This window comes from Meles meles, chromosome 20, assembly GCF_922984935.1.
Source record: "Meles meles chromosome 20, mMelMel3.1 paternal haplotype, whole genome shotgun sequence".
In the NCBI taxonomy this organism is placed as follows: Eukaryota; Metazoa; Chordata; class Mammalia; order Carnivora; family Mustelidae; genus Meles; species Meles meles.
Genome location: NC_060085.1, coordinates 34461312 through 34474672, shown reverse-complemented (window position 1 = coordinate 34474672; position 13361 = coordinate 34461312). Strand labels below are relative to the sequence as shown.

Genomic DNA, 13361 nt, shown 5'->3' with positions numbered 1-13361 from the left:
TTTGTATGTCAAAGGTCTATCCATAGACAAAATGACTAAGGTTTTACATAAAGAAAATACATGTTCCCATCTTTTATCAACATTAAAACGCAATACTGGCTTCATTAGAATTAAACATACCAAAAACATGATAATTGGATTAAAAATTTATTAGAATGAAGCTGCTATCAAGATTTTTCTTTCTCTGACATAAATAAAAACTTACCTGACATGTTTATGTAAGGGAGAGCTGAATGTCTCCTTTTAGTATTTATTAAACACCAAGATCCAGAACTATAGGTCATAAGACTAAGTGTGTGAAAAGGAGAAAAACTACTGTGAACTTCACCCTCCCGTTTGGTAATGACAGCAAAGGAGAAAGAGAGAGATGCTGCTCAGTCTCTGGACCTTTCACTGCCACAGCTACCTTCCATACCACACAGCTCACTGCCAGCTTGTCACACTATCACTTCTGACTTTTTAAAGATTTTATTTATTCATTTGAGAGAGGAAACACATATAGCAGGGGAGAAGCAGAAAGAGAGGGAGAAGCAGACACCCCACTGAGCAGGGAACCCAACATGGGGCTCAATCCCAGGACCCTGAGATCATGACCTGAGCTGAAGGCAGATGCTTAACCAATCGAGCCACCCAGGCGCCCTTGTCCTCTCACTCTTGAAATACTCTTCAAGGTCACTGGGCATCACCGATACTGCTTTCCATTAACATTATATCCTTTCCCAAACTATGCCAACACAGCTCACAATAACTGACCTGATTCTTATTTTTCTCTGGGAAATCTAATCAACAGCCTATTAATATGCCTCTGATAATTAGAAGCCAATTATCAGCCTGTTTAAATACATACCAGTCTGAGACAGAAGTTATTGAAGATTAGAGTACTACTTGGCTTAGGAAGCAAGGGTGAAAGCCATATCTTTTGATTATCATCTCCAGAATTATTTCTCATCAAAGAGTTATCATATTTATATATACCTAATAAACTTAAAGTTGCAAAGCTTAGTATCAGCAAATTCTTCAAGTTCTGACAGGCAAATCTATAGTAAGCGCAACAGAGAAACCTAAATAAGGTGAATAAGCCAAAATTTAATCACAAAGCAAAAGCTGCTTTTGACTTCACAGAGTAAACTCCAATGTGGCAAATTAATATGAAGGAGAGAAACTTCATGACACCCTAAAAACTTTTCAAATGCATAATTTACTTACTTGTCTTTTATTCCACATTCTTTGTGTAATTCTCAAAACCGTGGGAAGCAGGTTTCCAAATTAATATATATATCTATTCCATCATTTAAAATCAAAACCCCATAACTGAACAGTTCATCTGTGTGTCAATTCTGCCATCTCCTGGTTACAAATGGAATCACAGCAGGTGATAAAACACCCTAACTGCAATTTCTAACTCCTAATTTACCATCTTTAGGGTTTAAATTTTATCCATGGATAGGGGAACATAAGTTCGTCATACCTTTCTTACTTATAAGACTCTTCCCACTTACATAGTCAGTAGGCATTAAGGAAAAATTTAATTTTTGTAACTATTAGTCTTCTCTTGTCTGACAAAACTATTGTCCTTGATTATCTCCATTCTGGACAGAAAGTTAATAGTCTTCTCAACAAAAATAATGACATCATCTTTTGAGGTTTTGTTTCTGAAGGATGTTCATACAATATTACACAAGACTTAAGCCTGAAATGGCTTCTTCTATTTTGTTCCTTTCCATAACAGAAATTAGCCATGATTTCACAGGAGGTGACAAAGACCCCACAGACAGATGCACAGACTGTGACCCACATAAAATCTCACAGTGGAGGAGACTGGCGTTTAATGCTAACAGTATTAGTTTCCTATTGCTGTTCTGACGAATTACCACACATTCAGAGACTTAAAATAACACAAATTTACTCTTACACTTGTGGAGGTCAGAATTCCAAAACAGGTCTTACTGAGCTAAAATTCAACTGCCAGCCAGGTGCTGTCCTTTCTGGAGGCTCCAAAGGAGCATCTATTTCCTCGTTTTTAGGGGCTACCTGCGTTCTGTGGTTTGTGGTCCCTTTCTCTCTTTTCAGGACAGAGTACAGCATCTTAAAACCTCTCTCCCCGACACTTGCGGCATTCCTCTTATAAGGAGGTTTATAATTACATTGGGCTCACCTAGATAATCCAGGAAGATCTTCCCAACCCAAGATCCTTAACTTTATCTGATCTGCGAAGTTCTTCTCACCATGCTTAGGTAGCATGTTCACAGGTTTTAGGGTCTAGGACATCTTTAGGGGACCATTATTTTGTCTACCACAGTAACCAATTGCACATTTTAGAACTCTGACCTTTTCTTATTTTAAGAAACTCACAACGGGGCAACTGGCTAGCTCGGCCCGTGCAGCACGCAACTCTTGATCTTGGGGTGTCAGTTTGAGCCACATGTTGGGTGTAAAGATTACTTTAAAAAATCTTTTAAAAATAGGGGCACCTGGGTGGATCAGTGGGTTAAAGCATCTACCTTCGGCTCTGGTCATGGTCCCAGGGTCCTGGGATCTAGCCCCGCATCGGGCTCTCTGCTCAGCTAGGAGCCTGCTTCCCCCCACCCCCCGCCTGCCTCTCTGTCTACTTGTGATCTCTCTCTGTCAAATAAATAAATAAAAATCTTAAAAAAAAAAAAAAAAACTTTTAAAAATAGAAGAAAAATCCTATAGTGATCAGAGTTCACAATATTACCCAAGTAATACACATCTCGTCTCTAGTTTTGCACCACTTCTGCCATTTAAAAAGTACTCCATTGAAAGTAGACGATGAAGGTGTTCCTGGAAGTATGCAGAGAAGCAGCTCTCTAACTCCTCATTCCACAGTGATGTCTTACTGTCCACAGCAGCTGGGAAACCTTCAACGAGTCACTGAAATTCTTTAAATTTTTAATTTCTTCATCTTCTGAACTGATTTCCTCCCAAAACTATAAAACTTTCCAACTGTGCCAAATATTGTACTTTCCGTGGCATGGACTGGAACCAACGTTTACTGGACACTTTACAGATCAGATGTGAGGCTGCGTACTTTGTAATATGTCACTTCATCCTCAGAAGAACTGTGTGTAGGGTAGTATTAGCCATTTTTTTTTTTTTAAGATAAGGAAAAGAGCAGTTCAGTGAGGTTAAGGAAATGGCCTACTGACACACAGTAAATAGGCTATGTGGCAAGTCAGAGTTTCGACCCTGATCTGTATTACTTGCCAGCTATGAGCCATATACTGCCTCTTTACAGAAGTCCTCAATATATTCTCTAGTTATATAATAAATGTACCCAATTTCCAGTGACAGACATTGAACAGACATTCAAATATTGAAGAGTACACAATTACAAATCAAAGCCGTTTTGTAATAGTGGCACTTACTTCCTTATGTAGCCAAGAGCCCTAATCTTAACAAAACAGTAACTGAGAAAGTAAAGGTTTGTCACTGACAAAGTGCAGGCTCACGCAGACGTGGCTAATCATATCTTCACTAGTTTGGTCCCTTGAAGAGAAGTACTTGGTTTTTCCATTTACAATGTGATGGCAGTAACTGACCGAATAACACTCCTGTGGCTTGAAACGACTTCAACTTCATCATCTTACATGAAAGTCTTGTTCACTATTTCTATAAAACTGAGCTTAATTTAATTGTGTTCCAAAAAGTGATACTGCTCTTAAACAAAAAGCCAACACAGAGCTTCCCTTCCCTCTTGACCACTAACTAAACAAGACAGTCAATGAAAAACACTCTCCTAGATCATGAATCAATACCATCTGAACCAATGCTGCATAGCAAACCAGGGAAAGAAAACCTATAAAACAGGAAACAATCTGAAGTGTGCTTAAAAAGGAGGTCATCAAGAAATTGGGGCGATGGGGGTACCTGGGTGGCTCAGTCAGTTAAGTGGCCAACTCTTGATTTCAGTTCATATCAAGATCTCGAGGTTTTTAGGATGGAGCCTCACATCAAGCTCTGCTGGGAGTCTGCTTGAGATTCTCTCTCTTTCCCTTTCCCTTTGCACACCCCCCCCCCACCACTGCTCACCCTCTCTCACACTCTTTCTCTCTTTAAAAATATGTAAATAAAAAAAATCTTAAAAGAAACAAAACAAAACACTGGAGGGATGGCAGTACAGACTCTTCTTTATAAAAGCCTCTCTAAAAAATTTCTCTACACATTCATGCATCTCCTTTAAGCAGGGTCATCATCAGACATGGGTCATGCCATGCCTGAACTGACTTCCAAGCCCTGCCTTCTTTCCCCTTCTTCTTCCCCTCTCTGCACATTCCTTAGACTCAGATGGCTGGGACAGCTGGAAAGCACTAGCAGACTTAGCTCACAAGGATCCCTCTGAGAGTTTAAAGCATGTGCACCACACACACACACAAAACATAGTAACAAAGGCATCCATGAAGAAATATGCACTAGAGGAATGCTTTTGGAAGGGCTTTTGAAAGAATTACCAGCTTTATGCCAATTCTACCTCTTAGCCGTCAAATTCACCTTCTCTCTCTGTACGCCATGCCTGAGTTGAGGCTCTGCTCATCTCTCGCTCTCTCCTAGAGCTTCTGTAGTAGTTTCCTCCCCTCCATTCCAACACCACGTCCACCTCCACATAGTTACTAGGAGAGGTCCTTAAAGTCCCAACCAATGTTGCCCTTTTGCACAGCCCTTCAAAGTGTAATGGCCAAACTCCTTCCACAGCAGCCCAGGCCATCCAGCCCCACCGCCCTCCTCATTTCATGATGGCCCAGTCACACCCGCACTCCATTTAGAACTTGAAAGCGTCTCATAAGGACTTCTCAGTACCCCCTGAGTACCCCTCCTTGCACCCACTCACCTAACAATCATACCCTAAAATGCAGCTTGAGGATTAGCTGTTCTATTAGGCCTTTCCTGAATCAACACCCATCCAGACAAAACCAACTATTCCTTCTCTTTTCAGGCTCTCATTGAACCTTGTACTCACTTTTCTTAAAATACCTGTAACCCCTGAGTATACTTACACCTTACACATCCTTCTCCACCTGCAGATGGCAAGCCTCTTAAAGGCAGTATCACACCTTGTCATTTTATCCTCAATGCCTAGAGCACAATAAGGACTTTTTATCTAAATCCACACTTCCAATTAAGGGCAACAGGCATGGCAGGGGAAACAGAGGAGCTGAAGGAAACCGGCCTACATAACAGGAATCAAAGAGGTCCAAGTGAGGAACAGATAGGAAAGGGACAGGCTTCAAAGAATGACAGGGAAAAGTGACTTACTTTTTAGATACTTGAGATAATTTTTTGTGTGTAATTCTTATAGTTTATTGTTCTTAGGAAGCTATTAAAATGTCTGAAGGGCCTGAAGCAAAAAAAGGAAAAAAAAAAAAAGGTTCCAGGGGAGCCTGACTGGCTCAGGCAGTGCACACACAACTCCTGATCCCAGGGTTGTGAATTCGAGCCCATGGTGGGTGCAGAGATTATGCAAAAAAAGAAAATCTTTTAAGAAAAGAGAAAGAAAGGAAAAAAATGTTCCTAGAAACACTAAGAAATAAACAGAACAGGGCAAAAGGCTGCCTTAGCATAACCCCATGATGCATGTGCTTAAATACGTCAGAAGTGCGTGTTTTGGCACGTGGTTAACTAGCTGATAGTGTGGTCTCAGCTTCTAATTGTAAAGCAAGTCTCCTAGTGATACCTGTACATTTCTGCCTCCTTCACCTATACATACATAAGCAACTCCAATTGCAGCATCACTGCGGGCTTCCTCCTTGGTGAAAAAGCTTCCTTCACTTCCGGGACAGCTGTCCTCTCTTCTACTCACCCTATCTCCATGGATGGGTCATGCGACTGCACACATTTTAAAGATTTATTTATCTAAGAGACAGTGTGTGCGAGCAGTGGAGGGGGAAGAGGGAGATAATCTCAAGCAGACTCCCCACTGAGCAAGGAGCCTGATGCAGGGCTACATCTAATGACCCTGAGATCATGGCCTGAGCCGAAACCAAGAATCAGAGGCTTAACCGACTGAGACACCCAGGCGCCCCCCCCCTTTTTTTTTAAGAAATCTCTACAGCCAGTATGGGCCTGAACTCACAACCCAGAGATCAAGAGTTGCACACTTCACCAAGTGAGCCAGAGGAGGTGTCCCTATAAATACATTTTAAAACATATTAACGACACAATCAAAAATGGCTTAAATCCCCACCTGGAGAAACACAATGGTAACTAACATATGCACTATGCTTTGTTGCTGACAAGCTCTCCTGACTCCATCAAGGAATGAACTTCCAAGTAGTCAATTCAGTGGGGAAGCTGGGGAGGCTGAGGGCAGGGCGGGGGGAGAGGTGCCACCCTCAGAACTAGCCAGTTACTAAACTAGGCCTTTCAGGAGCTCTGCACGGATCTAACTCAGAGGAAGACACAAGGAACTGCGCTTCTGAGCAGCATGTGGCTGGAGCTCCTCATGCCACTACACCCAGGAGCTAACAGATTCCTGAGCGTGGGCCTGCTGAACCAACTCAGTCAAAATATGTAGTAGTGGGATATATAGATATACAGATATGATATAGATATAGATATGTGTGTATGTATGTGTGTGTGTGTGTGTGTGTGTGTGTGTGTGTGTGTGTATATATATATATATATATATATATATATATACTTAAATGTTTGATAACTCTAAATCAGTGGCACTCAAATATCACTGAGCGCCAAAACCACCTAGGAATCTTATTTAAAATGCAGGGTTCCTGGTGCCATCTCCAAAAAAATCATCATTTGTAACCTACTGCCCAGGCCACAGAGTCTAAACTAGGTGCTCTCTGGGCTACACTTGGAGAGTTACTGGCAGAGGCTGTTGGCAAAGCATCTACAAAACATGATACAATTTATTTGTTAGCTTTCTCAGTTGCAAATGAAAATGCGGCCAGAAAGGATAATCAACCAGCATCTGTGTGTATCAGGACATCCATACAGGTCACCCAGGCACACATTAAATTCAGACTGGCTGCATTAGGCTGCAAAGAAATTTCAATATTCTTTTATTTCTGCAAACAACATGAACTTTGGCAAAAGGTAGGATAAGACCTGGGGAAAGTCAAATCTTAAAGACTTTTTAAAAAATCACTATTGCTGTCATGTTATAACATCCGCTGTATTAGAGTAAACCTGCCCCCAACCCTCCTGATCTAATTACAGATTCTACTTCTCACAGGGCGTCTCCTGTGTCTGATGAAAGCTGAGCTGTGAAATAATTGAGGTAGGGATTTAGAGATTTGGTGCAGCAAACTTCCTCATAAAAATGGCACAGAACACCTCTCTTACTGTTGTTATGTATTAAATCTTATGTGATCGATTTCACTGTATTCCAAATTACAAACATAAGGTAGAGGGTTGTAATTATAGTTTTATTGATTCATCATTAAGTTTTAATCAAGGTGCTGCTATAGAGAACAGTTACTAGGGCAGCGTGCTTTTGTTTCTCTCATATACTTAAGAGTTGCTAAAACAAAGTCATTGTGGACACAGTAGATACCAACAAAATGTGTTGTTTCTAAGGAATCTATTTGCAGTGCAACAATCTTCTATCAAAGTAAATGTTACGGAACAACCACCCAACTGAACTACCTATTTTCTCTATGTCTCTATACCTTTCCAACCATTGACAGCAATGAATGTTTCTGTTTTCCACTCCTTTTTATTCTACCCATGAAAATTTGTTTCTCCTAAACTTACCCATTTCTGGGGCACCTGGGTGGTTCAGTTGGTTAAGCAACTGCCTTCAGCTCAGTTCATGATCCTGGAGTCCTGGGATCGAGTCCCGCATCAGGCTCCCTGCTCAGCAGGGAGTCTGCTTCTCCCTCTGATTTCTCCCCTCTCGTGCTCGCTCTTTCTCTCTCTCTCTCTCTCTCTCGGACAAATAAATAAAATCTTTTAAAAATTTTTTAAAACAATTCATCCATTTCTTTCTCTTATTTTTAGCAACACCTGTATGAATCTTAAACCAAAATATATGCTCCATGAAACTGAAACAAGTTACTAAAATCGGAAGGCAGTATATACATTTCTCAAGCATTTATTAAGAAAACAGAGAAAATAGATACTGAATGGTTTGGAAGTTTTTTTTAAGATAGTGCAAAGATAGGATCATCTAGATGGTTCAGTCGGTTAAGCATCTGCCTTCAGCTGAGGCCTGCTCCCAGGGTCGGTGGATCAAGCCCTGCTTCAGGCTCCCTGCTCAGTAGGGAGTCTGCTTCTCCCTCTCCCTCTGCTGGCCCTGGGCTATACTCTCACTTGTTCTCAAATAAATAAAATCTTAAAAAAAAAAAAAAAAAGTACAGTAAGATAACTGGAGCATCAGAATCAACATTTCCACAAAAACTCTAAAAATCTTTTCAACAGATGACCCTGTAACTAAATTTAAAATCAAACAAATCTCAACATCAAAGATATGTTTCACCTATGAAGTCATTCTATATATCCACTACTGATCACTTCTCTTTTTAAAGTTCTCCAAGCATCACGGGAAATATAAAAAGGCCTCTGATATTCTGCCTCACCACCTAAGGGACCACAGAGATCCTAAGAGACATAATAAAAATATGATTGTCCCGGGGCGCCTGGGTGGCTCAGTGGATTAAGCCGCTGCCTTCGGCTCAGGTCATGATCTCAGGGTCCTGGGATCGAGCCCCGCGTCGGGCTCTCCGCTCAGCGGGGAGCCTGCTTCCTCCTCTCTCTCTGCCTGCCTCTCTGCCTACCTGTGATCTCTGTCTGTCAAATAAATAAATTAAAAATCTTTAAAAAAAAAAAAAAAAAAAATTAAAAAAATTAAAAAATATGATTGTCCCAGAACTGTTTATCTCCGGTGTTACAGACACTTGTTTCCTAGCTCACATCCACCTACACCACCTCCTGCACCCAAGAGTTCACATACACAATACAACAATAAAGGCTTCAGTATTTTTTAAATGTCAGTTACAGATGGTATTAGAATATACAGTATGTTCTAGATATGAAAATATGTATCATTACATAATTAATCTAACAATCATTACTTACCCTAATTATATATCACTTTTTATATTCTTCTGAAGTCTAAGAGACAAAGTTTTCAAAGTGAAGAAAGCCTATCCTTCAACAAGGTAAACCAGCTTTCAGGCAAGATGGCCCTATGTGAAATGAAGTAAGAGGCCAAGTTCTTTTTGCTGCCTGTTCTGAGCAATATACTATAAAATACAAACCAAATATTGAATTTATGAGAATATTTAAACTTAAAGCAATATGCAATTCTAAAATAATGAGAGGCAAGAGCTGTCACAAGGGAAGACTTTCACAACCTGAGACATTGAAACTCTCACAACTTATTATCCATATATATATATACATATATATACACACACACACACACACTCAAAAAATACTGCACATAATGAGGTTCTAAAGCCAAAACATAATCACACACAAAAAAATCTAAACCTAAGCTAATAGGTTAAAGGATTGTTTTTAAATTAAGTATAAACTGATTTTAAATTGCAGTTTAAGCTAATTTTCCAGTGCAATTCAAGCACAGAAGTTCTTACTTTGGGTAAGAGTAGAGGGAATAAAAACGTCCAGAAATTCTATGCAAAAAAAAAAAAAAAAAAAAAAAAGAAATTCTATGCAAAATGCCCACGCGTTCAATTTCCTGGAGAGACGGCCACAGGTTTCATTAGATTCCAAGAGGGGTCCATAGCTCATGAAGGAATTACCAATTGCCACTCAAAAATTAATACACTGTTAGTCCCATCACTTTTTTAACTTCAGTAAATCATGAAGGCAATAAAAAAAAAAAATTCGGAGTTAACTTGGGTTCTGAAAAATCCTTTTAAAACAATGTCAAAGGAAGTTTTATAAAAAACCACTTTAGTGAATTTAATGTCTCTTAGGCTAATTTCAACACTCTTCAAGGAACCCTACAACAGATTTCTTAGATTAAGAATTCATTGTACAGTGAAATCTTGCCATTTCCAACAACCTGGATGGATCTAAAGATTATATGATTTCCTGCCTATGTGGACTTTAAGAAACAAGAAAGAAAAGAGACAGACAAACCACGAAACAGACTCTTAACTGTAGAGAGCAAATGGATGGTTACCAGAGAGGAGATGAATGGGGGGATAGGTAAAATAGGTAATGGGAATTAAGAGTACACTTATCACAATGAACATCGAGTAATGTATAGAATTGTCAAGTCACTGCATTATACACCTGAAACTAATATGACACTGTATGTTAACTATACTACAGATTCTTTAAAAAAGAAATTTATTTTACAATAATGGAAAAGTAGAGGGTTTTATATATTACAGATACAAAAAATAAATTTTTAAGATACAAAAATACCAAAGAAGAACAGAGATCATGTTTTGTCTTTATCAATCATAACCTCACCAATTCATATTATCACAGAGAGTGACACTGCTTTTTGAATATTTCCTCCATAATTCCTTTTCTCCTGGGTTTCCCAGAAATAATCTGATATGCTTTCATCAACTACAATGATATAATTAATCTAACTACATTTCTTTAAAATAACTTTCCTTTAAAATATCGTAACACTTCCTAACTCCTGCTATGAAACCAATTTAACCTTGATACCAAAACCAGCAAGACACAAAAAAATTAATTATAGACTTACATCTCTTATGAATAAATTAGAAGTCCTCAATAAAATACTAGTAAACAAAACCTAGCACTAAGTAAAAAGTGTTATATACCATGATCAAGTGAGATTTATCCCAGTAACATATGAGTGGTTTAATATTTGAAAATCAATTAATGTAATACACCATATCAGCAAAATAAAAAACTAGTCTTATAATTATCTCAATAGATGAACACAGACATGAACAAAACTCAACCTTCACAGTGTTAAAAAAAAAAAAAATTCACCCAACAAGCTACGAAAAGAAGGCAACTTCCTCAATTTGATAAAGGACATATATGTAAACCTCATAGCTAACTTTATACTTAATAGTGGAACACTAAATGCCTTCTCCCTGAGATCAGAAAAAAGGTAAGGATGCACACTACCACCACTCCTATTCTACACTGTACTAGAGCTTTTAGGCATGTCAGTCGGGCAAGAAAAATGAAACAGAAGGCATAGAGAATGGAAAGAAAGAAGTATAACTACTTCTATTTGCAGAGGATATGATCTTGTGTATAGAAAATCCTAAAGAATCCACCAAACAGCTTTAGAACTGATTAATGAGTTCTGCAAAGTTGGAGGATACAAGATCAATATAAGAAAATGAATTTATTTCTATAAGTAGCAATGAACTAACTGAAAATAAAATTTTTAAAAATTTTAATTTAGAACAGCACCAAAAAGAATAAGAAATAATTAGCAAGATGAGTGTAAAACTTATATTGTGAAACTACAAAACACTTGAAAAAATTCAATAATACTTAAATAAATGGAAAATCATATATTTATAGATCAGAAAATTCAGTATTTTTAAGATAGCAAGAGTCCCCTAATTGATTTGCAGATTCAATGTGATCCATATAAAAATCTAAGTTGCCTTTTTTACATAAGTTGACAGACTGATTCTAAAATTCATAAGAAAATTCAAGAGACCCAGAATAGGCAAAACAATCTTGACAGAGAAGAACAAAGTTGGAAGACTTGCACTTACTGATTTCAAAACTTACCATAAAGCTGCAATAATCAAGACTATATGGTACCAGCATAAGGAAAGACATGGAGATCAACAGAATAAAACTGAGAGATGGACTATCTCCTCATTGCTTTCCAATTTTCCTCCATTATAATTAGATACCAAATGATCTGTGTGACATCGTCTCCATACAACACGAAGTTGAAATTCACTTTGTTGTACTACTGGTTCATACATTTTTATTAATGAGCCAGGTATACTAGAAAAAATGCATAATCTTTAACTGTTAGGTGCAGAGCTCCATATATATCATTACCCCAATCTTGTCATTTTCTTGTTCACCATCTTCTATGGTCTCAATAAATGTTTCTGCCTGCCTGGTCTTAGGATATATGTTAAGATATAAGTTAATATCTCCAACAAAGATTATAGTTTTGGTGGGTGGAGGGATGGGATGAAAGGGTACACTTATCATGAGGAAAGAAAAATTAAATTTTTTAAAAATTACATTTCTATTCATTTCTCCTTGTACTTCTGGCAATCTCTCCTTTATAATTTGAGACTCTATTATTTAGTCCAGGTTCAGGTTTATTACATGTCCCAAAAGCATTGTTCCTTGTATCACTATACCCATAGTCTCTTTGTTTTTTGGCTTTCAGTGTTGTTGTTTTTTGTTTTGTTTTTTTTGTCTGATACTGACGTAACCCTATAAGCTCTTTTTGGGTTTGTATTTCTCTATCAGTTTGGGTTTATCAGACAAGTGGAATCACTGTAAGTGATAAGAATAAAGAGTTACTATAGATGTGAACAGTAATTGTGGGAGCTAACTAAGCAAGTTATGTAGAACGGTTGATTCTGCACCTAGAGTTAGGATGGAAATCAGAGGGCAGGCAATGGGCAAGGATGAAATAATGGGAAATGGAGAAGTGCAAGGACAAACTGGTCCATCTGTTTCTCATCTACCTCAATGATGTGTTTACCTGTAGTATAAGCTAGCATTCTTCACCACAGAGCCCACATATCTAACCAAGAATTCAGAAAAGCTGAAAGACATGATCCAGTAGGAACTGGAGAGGCTTTAGACCAGTGACAAGGTGTATCAACTGCACTGGTGCCTGACTCCAACACCAAGCCTTTAAGCATCAAGCCAGCTACTGCTTCACTTCCACCTTACAAATGTTGCGTTGGTTTCTCTTACAGCCCGCACAGCCAGAACCATCCTAGAAAGGGAGTTCTAGGAAAAGGAGTTCCAGCTCAGTTATGCTGATAAAACACAAAGCCACCACAATGTACATGGATATCTACTTCCATCTCCTTAATTTTATTCTTTCTGTAAAATAATGTTTTAAGTTTGTCTCTTGAAAATAGCACATTGCTGGATTTTTCTTTCATCCTATCTAGACTCTATCATTTAATGATCATGTTTAATCCACTTACATTTATTGGGGTTTATGACTTTTATAACCTAAAAGAACTTTTAAAAATGTCTTTTAAAAATGAAATAAAGTGTCATCTGTACCAGAGGTATGGGTATGACTTGCACTCCATAAGTATTTTATATGCATGACTTGTTACTTACCACTTCTCCAGCAGAGGCAGCCAACATATGCTTCACAGGCATTAAATATGAAGATGAATCGGTGTGCAAAAACCATTTCACATATTCATAGGTGATAAAAAAAGCAGCAGCTGAAATTTAAAACAAAC

The 13361-nt window shown here is 38.2% G+C and overlaps 1 protein-coding gene across 5 annotated transcripts in view; it reads right to left on the bottom strand.

The window, feature by feature from the left end:
- Positions 1 to 13361, bottom strand: part of SLC25A26 (solute carrier family 25 member 26) — a 129284-nt gene that overhangs the window by 95599 nt on the left and 20324 nt on the right. For 3 of the 5 annotated variants that reach the window (XM_045990033.1, XM_045990034.1, XM_045990036.1), the window contains exon 3: positions 13234 to 13343. The exons of the other annotated variants lie outside the window; for them this stretch is intronic. In XM_045990033.1, the coding sequence (XP_045845989.1) occupies positions 13234 to 13343 (110 nt within the window). The remainder of the gene's footprint in view (positions 1 to 13233; positions 13344 to 13361) is intronic. 5 annotated transcript variants of the gene reach the window in all.